Here is a 15479-nt window from a genome sequence, read left to right as displayed (position 1 = left end):
TAGCGGCGACGGGCTTTATCTCGAGAGTGCACAATTTGACGAAACTTTGATATGAGCCGTTGTATATGATCGTAAATAACCTTATGACATGGCTTATGATGCTAAATTCTGAACCTGTCCTTTAAAATTGGTACAGTGGTGCAGCAGTAAAGACACAGACACCACATTACACCAACGTTGTGGAATTATTCTCAACTTACACTTGGTCACAGCTATAGTACATCTGTAAGCCTTGTCCTAGCAAGAATGGCCCATAGGGGAGGAGCCTATCCTGTTCATATAGTATAGCATGAAACAGCTACGGCTTGATGTAGAAGTGCCCCCTGACAGGACGGTACTGGTCGGGGTGGTTGCGGTTCTGCAGGGAGACACCATAGCATTGAGAAGCATTTGATCAGTCATTGATTGATTGATTTTGTAGCTTTCCTCGCTGCTTCCCGCCGATCACAGTCATAGAGCAGGCTGGAAGGTCCTGGTCTCCACCAGGCTGTTGGACATGTTCCTGAGGTCGGCCACAGAGTGGACCGGTCGGTAGCCCAGCAGAGAGAGCGTGTCGTTACACAGTATCTGAACCGTCCTGACTATGTCAAAGCCCAGCTTCCCCCTCCAGCTCTCCGCCGTGGCTCTGGAGTCCCTGGAGGTGGAGTAGCGGTAGTTCCACTCGGAGGGAGGCGTCGCGCTGCCGTTGGTGTTCAGGGAGATCCAGGCTCTCACGCTCTCCTCCATCTCCAGGCCCAGGAAGCGGTAGACTTCCCGGGCCTTCTCCTCAGGCCGCATGGCGAGGTCCTCGTAGCGCAGCAGTAGGTAGCGCCCTCTCAGCCACGCCGGCTGGCCCAGGCCCGTCTCCGCTGACACCGCCATGTCCTGGCAGGTGCTGGTGATCTGGGAGAGGTCCACGTATCGCGGCTGCCTTCCCGTGGCGTTCCAGATCTTCCAGGCGCGGAACTGCTCGGAGAACGCCGCCATGCGCGAGGCCAGGATGGCTCTTGGGTCGCGGACCAGGTGGACGATCCGCAGGTCGAGACGAGGATCCTCGGTCAGCGTCCTCAGGTCCCCCACCTCTGGGACGCGCACCGTCTTAATGGCGACGTGTCCCCGTGACAGGCAGGCGGAGGACGCCAGCGTCAGGTTCAGCGCCCCGCACCGCCGGGGGCACCAGGCCTCGTCAGGCAGGCCGCCAGCTACCCCATCCAACGCCTCAGGACACACGGGCGGGGAGCACAGGGCGTGGCTGGAGCTGCGCCTGAAGAAGGCTCTGGTGAGGTGGTCCTGAGGCTCGGGGCGGATGTAGCTCTCTAGGAAGGTCAGGTCGCAGGTGTAGAGGTTGAGGAGGAGGTCGCGGTACGCCCCCAGCAGCGCCCGGCGGTCCAGGCCACGCCGCAGCCGGCTGCTGGAGTTGGTGAAGGCCTGCTGGACGTGGTAGAGAGGCTCGAACACGTAGAACACCCCCAGGTGCTGGTTGAGGAGCTGACCCGTAAAGGAGGAGCCACTGCGCGTCGTGGCGAACAGCAGGATGTGACGGCGAGGAGGCGTGGCCGACAAGGTTTCCAGAGGCGACGCACCATCGTCACACAGGTTTCTCCACCTGGAGTCTAAGGAGAGGAGAGAGGAAGTCTGTGCCCATCGGAATCTATGTAACACTGTTAATACTACATTTCATATTGTGAATAACAAGTGCAGTAGATATGTAAAAAGCCTGCAAGGAACAATCCATAGTAGCACCTGTGTGACTTCTGTAGAGCAGTGGTTCTCAACTGGTGGAGCCTCAGGACCCACATTTTTCCTTATCATGAAGTCGCGACCCAAATTTATTCCACAGCACTCAAATTTATTCCACAAAAATAAAAAAAGTCTGTGACACATAACACAACATTGGCACACGCTAAGGTTAGCCCACTTCCTGTCATGTCTCGTAAATAAATTATTGAAATTATTGAATTGAATTGAATTGTGTGTCCTGCAAAATAAAAACCCAACATTTTCCCTATACATTTTTTTTTTATTTTTTAAATCCCTTAAAAAATAATAAAAGAAAAGGGAAACCGCCCACGAGGACGCGACCCAATCAAAACGGCTCCGCGACCCACCTTTGGGTCGCGACCCACCAGTTGAGAAACGCTGCTGTAGAGGATTCTCTAAGATGCAGTGAGAGAGGTTTACTGAAACATACTCTGTTTTCATGTAACGGGGGTCTGGGAGAATTAAGACAATTCATTTAAATAATTTATAAGATGCATGAGTAAGATGCATGTTTGCCTGTGCTTACCCAGGGAATTATGAAGGAACAGCACTCTAAATCTAGAGCAGATAGCTAATGTGTGTAATTACTGGTAATGAGGAGTTGATTGCAAAGGCGATGTTACTTTTGTGCGGAATTGCTTGACAGAAGCTACTACAGCTGGTCTGTAAGAGCATATTAGTGGATATAATGAATTCTAATGGTAAAATGAGTCCCAGATAGATATTACATCTCTCTTATCTGCATCCCCATTTTCCATGATGAGGGAACTCCAAAGATGAAGGATTATCGTCAACTCTCTGCCCCTCTGCTCCGGTGGAGACAGTCCCTGTAGGACACCACTCCAAACTTTGATACAAATCCCTTTTCAAACAGCATGGAAACAACATGTGTGCGCCCCCTGCTGGTGACTTGCACCTGATGCCCTGAGCACTAGAAGAGACGAACCCCATTCTCAGAGTATAACGCCCTTGGGGGAGGTTTCAGATCGACTGTGTTTAGCTATTATAGATTCATTTTCAGCCTGACAATATCATATGTCAGTATGAGAAGTGTAAATACATATATAGATTATATACAGATGCGTGACAAATGAAAGGAAAACCCAAAGTGTCATAGAAGGTGTTGGGCCACAAGCCGCTAGAACAGCTTCAATGCACCTTGGCAAAGATTCTACAAGTCTCAGTACAACTCTAATGGATGGATGGCACACAATTCTTCCCGATAATGTATTCCCTCATTTAGTGTTTTAATTATGCTGGTGGAGAGCGCTGTCTAAAATATCAGTCCAAATCTGATCTGGTAAGTGCGAAGACCATAGATAGCATATGAATCATTTTCATGCTCATCAAACCATTCAGTGAGCTCTCATGCTCTTTGGATGGGGGTCTTGCCATCCTGGAAGAGACCACTCACAAGTGTGTCATTGTATGGTAAAGGTGATCACTCAGAATAATTTTGTATTAATTTGCAGTGACCTTTCCTTCCAAGGGGACAAGTGAGTCCCTCACAGCATAACAGAGCCACTAGACCCCCTCACTGTAGGGGCTAGTTATTCATGCCTGTAGCGTTCTCTTGGTGTACTCCACACACACCATCGCCTACTTGTCAAAAATATGGTGAAGGATGACTCATCACCTGATCATCTGACCGTTTTTCCATCTCTGTAAACCAATGTCTATGGTTTTTGCACTACTGAACTCACAAATGTAGTTGTTGACGGACTGTTCTTGCTGACACAGTGTTCACTTCCTGCATTGAAATTCCCAGTCACATGAGGAACAGGTGCTCTTCTGTTTTTCCTTACTTATCACAATAACCGCGGTCATCGAATGAGCGCTTTCGACCACAACTTCCCTCTGTCACTTTAGTCACTATTCCTTTTTTTTAACCAATATTTTGTCACTGTTCCTATTGAAACACGAGCCAGTTGAGCAGTCTTTGTGTCTGAAGCTCCTGCCATCGGCTTAGATCTTTTTGTCTTTCCATCTTGAGCCAAAATTGAGTTTGAACCGGGCCTGATCAGCATTTTAAACATGCCAAAGAGCACGATAGGACGTTCATTGCTCTGTATCATGCAGTACACCTATATGGAAACATCTGCATTCGTTATGTTTCTCCACTCATTCAGGTTTTGCCTTTAATTTGTCACCCGTCTGTGTGCATGTGTGTGTATATATACTGTACATATACGTGTATATATACACACACACAAACAACCTACAGTACAACATACAACATACAACCACACACTATTCTATGGCAAATCAGTACATTTTCCTTGAACTCTGTATTTCAGGCAAATATGTTGCTCGCACAATCCCTCAGGCATTACAAAAATAAATAAACAAACAAATAAATAAATAAATACATGAGAAACAGTCATGTGTGAGTTCAGTCAATGGCATCAATAATATGTGCCGCTTAAAACGGCAGACTATTGTATACACAGTTTACAGTATAGTTGGTTGTAGGATGGTATTTCTGGGTGGACAGACAATGCCTGTGCCCGCAATAAAGTGGATATAACGCCCAGTCCTGCACCCTCCTAGAGCAGGCCCTGGCACAGTCTAAATACAGAGCCTCTTCAGGGCACTAGAGCGCGTTGGTGCTGCTGTAAGAGAGAGTCACGTATTGGACCTCTTCCCTGAGCAGCTTTGTTTTCTGCTTCATGAATACAGTGCACATGTGGGTAGTGGCCTAGGCCCTGGTTGGCTTGCTGCTGTGGCGGTATGGGCAGAGAGAAGAGTCCTTACCTTGGGGCGGTCGTGCCTGGCAGCGGTAGACACCCTGGCAGGGAGCAGACAGAGAGTCCCTCAGGGTCCTGATGGCCGTGTACTGGACCCCCAGAGAGGCGCACACCAGCAGCAGCACCGTCTTCCAGGAGCACTCCATCCTGCCCCCCCCGACCCTACATCCTCCACAGCGCCGCTAGGGAGGGGGACACAGACCAACAGTCAGCCCAGGGAGGGTGCTCTCTACAGGGAGAGAGGATAGGAGGTGGCACCCCTCCCTGTGTCTACAACATCCAATCTAGTAACGCCAAGCACACCCGGCGGTTGAGGATTTATGCATGTGGGGAGGAGGCCAGGCTAGGGTACAGTGCGAGTACAGTAACTGCATGGGCATGGTCACTGTAAGTACAGTAAGTAAAGTGTATTTATGTAGCACCTTTCAAGACACACAATCACAGAGTGCTTTACATTAAAATCGAACATAGAGGCCGACAATTAAAACAACCGCAACCGATGAAGACAAGTGCAACATAACCAAGTAGAATAAAGCAAATACAGAATTAATAACACAAGTAAAATAGTTAAAGTATGAAGGATGTGCCTGGGCAGACATTCAGCCGGGTCGACCAACCAAGCAGCCAGTTCTCATTTCTTTACTTCCGCCCCAGCGCCAGTGCAGGGTGAGAGGTACGGTTCTCAGTGCAGGGTGAGAGGTACGGTTCTCAGTGCAGGGTGAGAGGTAAGGTTCTCAGTGCAGGGTGAGAGGTAAGGTTCTCAGTGCAGGGTGAGAGGTAAGGTTCTCAGTGCAGGGTGAGAGCTAAGGTTCTCAGTGCAGGGTGAGAGGTAAGGTTCTCAGTGCAGGGTGAGAGGTAAGGTTCTCAGTGCAGGGTGAGAGGTAAGGTTCTCAGTGCAGGGTGAGAGGTACGGTTCTCAGTGCAGGGTGAGAGGTAAGGTTCTCAGTGCAGGGTGAGAGGTAAGGTTCTCAGTGCAGGGTGAGAGGTACGGTTCTCAGTGCAGGGTGAGAGGTAAGGTTCTCAGTGCAGGGTGAGAGGTACGGTTCTCAGTGCAGGGTGAGAGGTACGGTTCTCAGTGCAGGGTGAGAGGTAAGGTTCTCAGTGCAGGGTGAGAGGTAAGGTTCTCAGTGCAGGGTGAGAGGTACGGTTCTCAGTGCAGGGTGAGAGGTACGGTTCTCAGTGCAGGGTGAGAGGTAAGGTTCTCAGTGCAGGGTGAGAGGTACGGTTCTCAGTGCAGGGTGAGAGGTAAGGTTCTCAGTGCAGGGTGAGAGGTACGGTTCTCAGTGCAGGGTGAGAGGTAAGGTTCTCAGTGCAGGGTGAGAGGTACGGTTCTCAGTGCAGGGTGAGAGCTAAGGTTCTCAGTACAGGGTGAGAGGTACGGTTCTCAGTGCAGGGTGAGAGGTACGGTTCTCAGTGGCGTGCGTGCGTGCGTTTGTTAACAGGATTACACAAAAACTACTAGACTGATTTTCACCAAAAATGGTGGAATGGTGTAGCATGATCCAACTTAGAACCCATTACATTTTGGAGCAGATCCGAAGCACGATGCAGGTCCACAGGACCTAAACATGGTCGGCCGTTCACCTCCATCAATTTTTTGAACCAGGATTAGCAAAAACTACGTGACCGAATTTCAGCAGACAGCAAACACAGATCAGTAGGCTACACCTGACATTGTGTTATTAGCCTACTTTTCCTGATGTTTTAGGTTTTTGCCGTGGTATCGTTTCAGTATTGGTATCGAGATATTTTTAGCAGGTATCGTATCGAAGTTGTAATTTTGGTATCGTGACAACACTAGTACACAAAGCCTACTGTACAGTCATTACAGTACTTAAATACATTTTGTATATTGTATTTTGCACTGCTCATTTGCACTGTCCTGTCTTGTCCTTACACCCTGTCTAGAATAGAATAGAATATACTTTATTGTCCCCTCAGGGAAATTTGTCTTGGACTCGTTTGCTGCACAAATCAACTCTATACATAGAAACAGAAGAGGACAACACATCACATGTCTCACATACATATACTACACACATCACATGTCTCACATACATATACTACACACAACACATCACATGTCTCACATACATATACTACACACAACACATCACATGTCTCACATACATATACTACACACATCACATGTCTCACATACATATACTACACACAACACATCACATGTCTCACATACATATACTACACACAACACATCACATGTCTCACATACATATACTACACACAACACATCACATGTCTCACATACATATACTACACACAACACATCACATGTCTCACATACATATACTACACACAACACATCACATGTCTCACATACATATACTACACACAACACATCACATGTCTCACATACATATACTACACACAACACGTCGTCCACAACATACTGCACATACAAAACACACTACACATATTACTCTCTAATGTTGTCTCCATCAGTGGTAGGCACCGTTGACCAAAGCAAACTCCTAGTATGTGTCAAAACTGGCTATTGAACTGACTGTGATTCTCAGCTCCTGGACATGAAAGTGTTGAAGCAGTAATGATATGAGAGAGAGTGATATAAGAGAGAGTGATATGAGAGAGTGATATGAGAGAGAGTGATATGAGAGAGAGAGAGTGATATGAGAGAGAGTGATATGAGAGAGAGAGAGAGTGATATGAGAGAGAGTGATATGAGAGAGAGAGAGTGATATGAGAGAGAGTGATATGAGAGAGAGAGTGATATGAGAGAGAGTGATATGAGAGAGAGTGATATGAGAGAGAGTGATATGAGAGAGTGATATGAGAGAGAGTGATATGAGAGAGAGTGATATGAGAGAGAGAGAGAGAGAGAGAGAGAGAGAGTGATATGAGAGAGAGTGATATGAGAGAGAGTGATATGAGAGAGTGATATGAGAGAGAGTGATATGAGAGAGAGTGATATGAGAGAGTGATATGAGAGAGAGTGATATGAGAGAGAGTGATATGAGAGAGAGTGATATGAGAGAGTGATATGAGAGAGTGATATGAGAGAGAGTGATATGAGAGAGAGTGATATGAGAGAGTGATATGAGAGAGTGATATGAGAGAGAGTGATATGAGAGAGAGTGATATGAGAGAGTGATATGAGAGAGTGATATGAGAGAGAGTGATATGAGAGAGAGAGTGATATGAGAGAGAGTGATATGAGAGAGAGAGTGATATGAGAGAGAGTGATATGAGAGAGAGTGATATGAGAGAGAGAGAGAGAGAGAGAGAGTGATATGAGAGAGAGTGATATGAGAGAGTGATATGAGAGAGTGATATGAGAGAGAGTGATATGAGAGAGTGATATGAGAGAGAGTGATATGAGAGAGTGATATGAGAGAGAGTGATATGAGAGAGTGATATGAGAGAGAGTGATATGAGAGAGAGTGATATGAGAGAGAGTGATATGAGAGAGAGTGATATGAGAGAGTGATATGAGAGAGTGATATGAGAGAGAGTGATATGAGAGAGAGTGATATGAGAGTGAGTGATATGAGAGTGAGAGTGATATGAGAGAGAGAGAGAGAGAGAGAGAGAGAGAGAGAGAGAGTGATATGAGAGAGAGTGATATGAGAGAGAGTGATATGAGAGAGAGAGTGATATGAGAGAGAGTGATATGAGAGAGTGATATGAGAGAGAGTGATATGAGAGAGAGAGAGAGAGTGATATGAGAGAGTGATATGAGAGAGAGTGATATGAGAGAGTGATATGAGAGAGTGATATGAGAGAGAGTGATATGATATGAGTGATATGAGAGAGAGTGATATGAGAGAGAGTGATATGAGAGAGTGATATGAGAGAGAGTGATATGAGAGTGATATGAGAGAGAGTGATATGAGAGAGAGAGAGAGAGAGAGAGAGAGAGAGCGTGATATGAGAGAGAGTGATATGAGAGAGAGTGATATGAGAGAGAGAGAGAGAGAGAGAGTGATATGAGAGAGAGTGATATGAGAGAGTGATATGAGAGAGTGATATGAGAGAGAGTGATATGAGAGAGTGATATGAGAGAGAGTGATATGAGAGAGAGAGATATGAGAGAGAGTGATATGAGAGAGAGTGATATGAGAGAGAGTGATATAAGAGAGAGTGATATGAGAGAGAGTGATATGAGAGAGTGATATGAGAGAGTGATATGAGAGAGAGTGATATGAGAGAGAGTGATATGAGAGAGTGATATGAGAGAGAGTGATATGAGAGAGAGTGATATGAGAGAGAGAGAGAGAGAGAGAGAGAGTGATATGAGAGAGAGTGATATGAGAGAGAGAGAGAGAGAGAGAGAGTGATATGAGAGAGAGAGAGAGAGAGAGAGAGTGATATGAGAGAGAGTGATATGAGAGAGTGATATGAGAGAGAGTGATATGAGAGAGAGTGATATGAGAGAGAGTGATATGAGAGAGAGTGATATGAGAGAGAGAGAGAGAGAGAGAGAGAGAGTGATATGAGAGAGAGTGATATGAGAGAGAGAGAGAGAGAGAGTGATATGAGAGAGAGTGATATGAGAGAGTGATATGAGAGAGAGTGATATGAGAGAGAGTGATATGAGAGAGTGATATGAGAGAGAGTGATATGAGAGAGAGTGATATGAGAGAGAGTGATATGAGAGAGAGAGAGAGAGAGAGAGAGAGTGATATGAGAGAGAGTGATATGAGAGAGTGATATGAGAGAGAGAGAGAGAGTGATATGAGAGAGAGTGATATGAGAGAGAGTGATATGAGAGAGTGATATGAGAGAGAGAGAGAGAGAGAGAGAGAGAGAGATATGAGAGAGAGTGATATGAGAGAGAGAGAGAGAGAGAGAGAGTGATATGAGAGAGAGTGATATGAGAGAGAGTGATATGAGAGAGAGAGAGAGAGAGAGAGAGTGATATGAGAGAGAGTGATATGAGAGAGAGTGATATGAGAGAGAGAGAGAGAGAGAGAGAGAGTGATATGAGAGAGAGTGATATGAGAGAGAGTGATATGAGAGAGAGAGAGAGAGAGAGAGAGAGTGATATGAGAGAGAGTGATATGAGAGAGTGATATGAGAGAGTGATATGAGAGAGTGATATGAGAGAGAGTGATATGAGAGAGAGTGATATGAGAGTGATATGAGAGAGAGTGATATGAGAGAGAGTGATATGAGAGAGTGATATGAGAGAGAGTGATATAAGAGAGAGTGATATGAGAGAGAGTGATATGAGAGAGAGTGATATGAGAAAGAGTGATATGAGAGAGAGTGATATGAGAGAGAGTGATATGAGAGAGTGATATGAGAGAGAGTGATATGAGAGAGTGATATGAGAGAGAGTGATATGAGAGAGAGTGATATGAGAGAGTGATATGAGAGAGAGTGATATGAGAGAGTGATATGAGAGAGAGTGATATGAGAGAGAGTGATATGAGAGAGAGAGTGATATGAGAGAGAGTGATATGAGAGAGTGATATGAGAGAGAGTGATATGAGAGAGAGAGAGAGAGAGAGAGAGAGAGAGGGGCCTCTGTTTGTCCACCGCTTCAGACTGATGCTACAGTAGCGGATGTGCACCAGGTGGACTGATGCTTGTGTGATTGCCCACACGTACAGTAATCCCCCTCAGCACACAAAAACCTTGCAATCACTCCAAATGGCTCTCTAAAAAATGGCTGCTATCATCAACTACCACAAAGACATGAATGAATATGGCGGAGCAGCGTATGGAAGAACAGATAGATAGTCAAGTCCCCTCCTCCACGCTGGTCTCTCCTCCTGTCTGCATATCATTAATGATGTTTATGTTTTCATGGCGCTCATCTCCTCAGGAGCTGATCACAGGGAGCAGAGATGCTTTTGATCTTCCATTAATCACAAACAGTATCATACACCATTGATAAGGCAATTTTAAGTTGTTGTTATGTAGACTGTCGCATGAGCACCACATCATCAGCTGACTGATTCAAATGTATAACTTGGTATGTGATACTGTACACGTACTGTATCTATGATATTAGAGACATGAGAAAACAAAGAGATCAGAGTGTGAATTATAGGAGATGATAAAAACCTTCCATTGGGTTTCTTAACACCTTTGATACGGAAAATAACTGATTATCCTCCCATCCACAGCTGCCCATAGTAGATGATGATTATACCAGTCCACAACGGCTGGGTTTGGTTTCATTACCAGTTCTGATCAGGGCATACAGAAGCCTCCCTCCCCATTCTCTCTCTCTCTCTCTCTCTCTCTCTCTCTCTCTCTCACACACACACACACACACACACTCCTGAGAGGCCGATGCACAAGCCACGTCTATGGATCAAAACTATTTGATCTGTAGGTTTTTCTATCTCTCCTGCTTTCCTCTCCCTCTGTCACCCTGGGATTCCACCCAAATATTCCTAATAGTCTCCACTGGAAAACAAACACTGTGTTTGTGTTGTCTGAGGACTCATCGACTGTATGTTTCACATCATTAGTGGGACTAAAAGCAGGACAGGTGCTTTGCTACACTGTGTGTGGAGTTGGGCTGTTGTTTGTGTAGGGCTGTAAATTACAGATACCTGAGCAGGTGTTTAGCTGGTAGAAGGACAAACAGAAAAAGTGGAAAATAACAGACAGTGAGTGGAGGAGGGAGGAGAGGAGGAGAGACAGCGAGTGGAGGAGAGGAGTGGAGAAGGGAGGAGAGACAGCGAGTGTAGGAGGGAGGAGAGGAGGAGAGACAGCGAGTGGAGAAGAGGAGAGACAGCGAGTGGAGGAGGGAGGAGAGGAGGAGAGACAGCGAGTGGAAGAGAGGAGGAGAGACAGCGAGTGGAGGAGAGGAGGAGAGACAGCGAGTGGGGGAGAGGAGGAGAGACAGCGAGTGGAGGAGAGGAGGAGAGACAGTGAGTGGAGGAGGGGAGGAGAGACAGCGAGTGGAGGAGGGAGGAGAGGAGGAGAGACAGCGAGTGGAGGAGAGGAGGAGAGACAGCGAGTGGAGGAGGGAGGAGAGGAGGAGAGACAGCGAGTGGAGGAGGGAGGAGAGTAGGAGACAGCGAGTGTAGGAGAGGAGGAGAGACAGCAAGTGGAGGAGAGACAGCGAGTGGAGGAGGGAGGAGAGGAGGAGAGACAGCGAGTGGAAGAGAGGAGGAGGGGAGGAGACAGCGAGTGGAGGAGGGAGGAGAGGAGGAGACAGCGAGTGGAGGAGAGGAGGAGACAGCGAGTGGAGGAGGGAGGAGAGGAGGAGAGACAGCGAGTGGAGGAGGGAGGAGAGGAGGAGACAGCGAGTGGAGGAGAGGAGGAGACAGCGAGTGGAGGAGAGGAGGAGGGGAGGAGACAGCGAGTGGAGGAGGGAGGAAAGGAGGAGACAGCGAGTGGAGGAGGGAGGAGAGGAGGAGAGACAGCGAGTGGAGGAGAGGAGGAGGGGAGGAGACAGCGAGTGGAGGAGGGAGGAAAGGAGGAGACAGCGAGTGGAGGAGGGAGGAGAGGAGGAGAGACAGCGAGTGGAGGAGAGGAGGAGGGGAGGAGACAGCGAGTGGAGGAGGGAGGAGAGGAGGAGACAGCGAGTGGAGGAGGGAGGAGAGGAGGAGAGACAGCGAGTGGAGGAGAGGAGGAGACAGCGAGTGGAGGAGGGAGGAGAGGAGTGGGGGAACAGGTGAGGGATGGAGATGTAACAGTATGAAAATGTCCTATCACGATTATAGTGACCAAAATGATTTTGGTTATCAGTATTATCACGGTACTGTTAAAACGTGCTGAAAATGTTCAAAAACTACTGATACACACTGAAATCATTTCACAAGGTTTTATATTGAAAACCACAAATAAAATCAGCAGCACTATGCACTTTTTGTTTGCATAAACATTAAAATAATGCATCTGGGAGACTTTTGCTAGCTTTGGTTGATGCTGGACAGTATTTACAGTGAGTTTTTCAAAGCATGGTAATCAAACACGGTTTAAGTGATAATTTTATCGTGATAAATTTTATCGCGGTTTATCATTATAGCGGTTATTGTTACACCCCTAGTGAGGGATGGAGATGATCGTTTGGATTCTTAATTCTTATATCATCAAAAGCCACTTCACGGTGACCCGGGTGGGCAGTAGCTGGGCGGAGCACTTCTCAAAGGGCCCTGTCACAGTCTCACTTACAGGACATGCAGGGATGGTGTTGGACACCACAGCTCACTGACCCTTGCATGGGGGACAGCACAACAGAGCTAACAGTGACCTCGACAGGACATAGTCCAGGTGAGGAGAGAGAGAGAGAGAGAGAGAGAGAGAGAGAGGAGGGTGGGCTCCCTCTTCCCCTGGCTACAGAGGAACCAATGATACGAAGGAAGATGAAGCTGGTTATATTTCTCCGCCAGCCCGCAGGAAAGGAAAACATACTGAAGGCTCTCCTGCTACCTGCTAAAAAAAAAAGGGTGATATTTCTCTGGTGCATGCTGGGCCACTTACTACAACCAACCAACCAACCAGCACTGTAGAGATGTTCAACAACCCGGTCCTCTGTTCTGTTAACCCCGTCCACTGTTCTACCCACGCCATCAGATCAACAGACAGGGAAGCAAAGGATGCTACCGGGTAAAAGTGCACTACAACTTCCAATGTGTTGTAAGTGCAAGCAGAGTAGCCTAAGTAGAAATCCGCATAGCTTTGAAGAGAGTGACATTAAGTAATTTGACAGTAGGCATAATATAATTTATCTCCATGGATGTATCTGCACTATATCCCATCTAGGTGCACAAGATAAGTCAAGCAGGTTTACCGCGAGTTCAAGCAAGTCTCATCCGTTCTCATCACTCTGATCACGACAGAGCGATCCAGTCATCAGCCAAGCAAAGATAATACGAGATGTAGGATAAACTCGAAGCGCATAATTCACAATTTTAAAATGAGTAGGCTAAATGAATAGCATCTTTCTTACCATTAAAACACGTGGCTTGGTCTGCTGGGTAGGGTACAGTCATCTCCAAAAAGCATCGAGAACGTGAGACACCGCGTTGTGCTTCAGTACCGGAGCGGGATGAGAGCGGACTGTCTTCAGCAGCAGCCCCGCGCGGCTGTGGAACCCTGTGGAACCCGGAGATGAGAGGAACCCGGGGATGAGAGGAACCCGGGGATGAGAGGAACCCGGGGATGAGAGGAACCCGGGGATGAGAGGAACCCGGGGATGAGAGGAACCCGGGGATGAGAGGCGCGAGTGATGGAGCGCGCGCGTGAGTGAGTAGCCCAGCAAACACGCAACGTCAGGGAGACGTTCAGATCAGGTCTTAATAACGTCCGTCGGTCCTGAACCCCGTGTGTTCGTCTGAACCCCTCAATATTCACACGTCTGGCTTGGACCCCTCTAAGACGTCTGTGGACGTGCAGAACAGGTTCAATATCTGAACGTCTAAAAAAAACTTTCATTCTGGCTCCTAATTGGATGTCTTTGGACGTCCGAAAAAGACAAAAAAGACATCTAAAAGACATCTAAAAGACGTCTTTTAGACGTGTCTTTGCTCAGTGGGAGGCTAAGCATCTGCAGGCGAATGACTGTATCGCCTCCTCGAGCCGCCTCTTCAGTAGAACTTTGAACCATAACACTGCTGGGTCAATATGGATGGCCCAATATGGGAGCACTACATGGCTCTTGTGATCTAGAATACAATTCCAATTCTTGAACCCTAAACCCACGTGCCACGTCTCCATGTGAAGTCAGAAGCCTGTGGACGTCAAAGTGAGAGCAGGCCTAAAATGGGCCATATTAGAGGGAGACAGATGGGTTTGATCCTGCCAGCCCAGCCAGAGATGGCCCTATGCAGGCGCATCACCTCAGTAGGCTATAAATGCTGCCCACCCCACGCCTTCGAATAGCTCGCTTTTCGGTGGCGTTAAGCTGGCTAGTGATTATGAGAGGTTTGCGAGAGGTATATATATATATCACCATTTAACCAGATTAGCTGTTAACAGGGTGAGCTTTAATCATTTCCATAATACAAGCCATTAAGAAGAATTTCTCATTTGCAGTGGCAGCCTACCTCCCCGCTAGCCTCTCCAAGGCAGCCATGACAGTTTCCCTCAAACGGAGCGACAACAATTCCTCTGCATGTCTGCAGCACACACTCTGCCTGCCCGTGAGATTAGTCTGACACAATGACCCCTATTTCTCTTCATCTCAGTGAGGGTGACTGCTATCACGATCCACGGTGCTCTTGATCTGTGTGTGTGTGTGGGGGGTCTCATTGCCCCCACGGGGTTATTTTAGGGTCAGAGTTTCCCTCTGATAGCTCAGTTGCTCCTTTGTGGTTGATTGCTTTAACCGTGTTTTAGATTTATCTCTCAGAGTGACAAAGTCACTTTGACAACTGCAGGAGTCCTGGCAATAGGCTAGAAGAGGCGGCCGTTGTCAGGGAGTGTGATATCTCAGGAGATTTCCATTAGGCTACACTGGGTTTGCTGCTGGAACATCTGCCCTGCTCACCTCATCCAGGGAGCTCGTTTGTTCACACAGTGGCCCTCATTTACTAAGCAGTCGTATGACAGAAAACTGGGCGAACAGTGATTCCCACGCCACGTTGGGCATTTATACTTAGTATAATTATATCGAATAATTTAAGTGATATAGGTCAAAACAGCACTTAATTTGGCTTAAATGTGAAAGGCACAAGTGGTAAAATGAAGAGCCATTTGGGAGCCGAAAGAGCCGGCTCTTATTGCTGAGCTGAGCCAAATGATCTGGCTCTGAAAAGAGCGGGAATGCCAATCACTAATCCATGTGGACGTGAGTGGAGAGAGACGACCAAATCCCACGCCCAATCTCAGCTTGTCTACGCAAGTTTGAGAATTGTCATGAGACTGATTAACCCTACTGAAAATGATTTGAAACTAACCAGGGCGAGTTTGTGAGTGCAACGAGGGTACAGTTTAAAAATAGGTTTTGAAGCCATCGTGTTAAACTTTTGAAATGTAAGTAAAGCGCGCAAATGCAAAATATCTTTTAACGGGAGCTTTACTTCCGAAAATGGATTGTGGTAATGT

General features: G+C 47.0%; 1 protein-coding gene across 1 annotated transcript; it reads right to left on the bottom strand.

Moving 5' to 3' along the window:
• Positions 1-450: 450 nt before the first annotated feature.
• On the bottom strand, positions 451-4633 carry LOC311320634 (carbohydrate sulfotransferase 1; the record flags this gene model as incomplete). Its single annotated transcript, XM_084452433.1, has 2 exons — positions 451-1592; positions 4495-4633. 2 exons carry the CDS (start codon positions 4631-4633, stop codon positions 451-453), a joined length of 1281 nt encoding a protein of 426 aa, XP_084308559.1.
• Between the last annotated feature and the right edge of the window lie 10846 nt (positions 4634-15479).

This window comes from Borostomias antarcticus (genome assembly GCF_949987555.1).
Source record: "Borostomias antarcticus genome assembly, chromosome: 18".
NCBI lineage: Eukaryota > Metazoa > Chordata > Actinopteri > Stomiiformes > Stomiidae > Borostomias > Borostomias antarcticus.
Note: the sequence above shows the minus strand (reverse complement) of the source record. Positions and strands in the feature narration are given on the sequence as shown.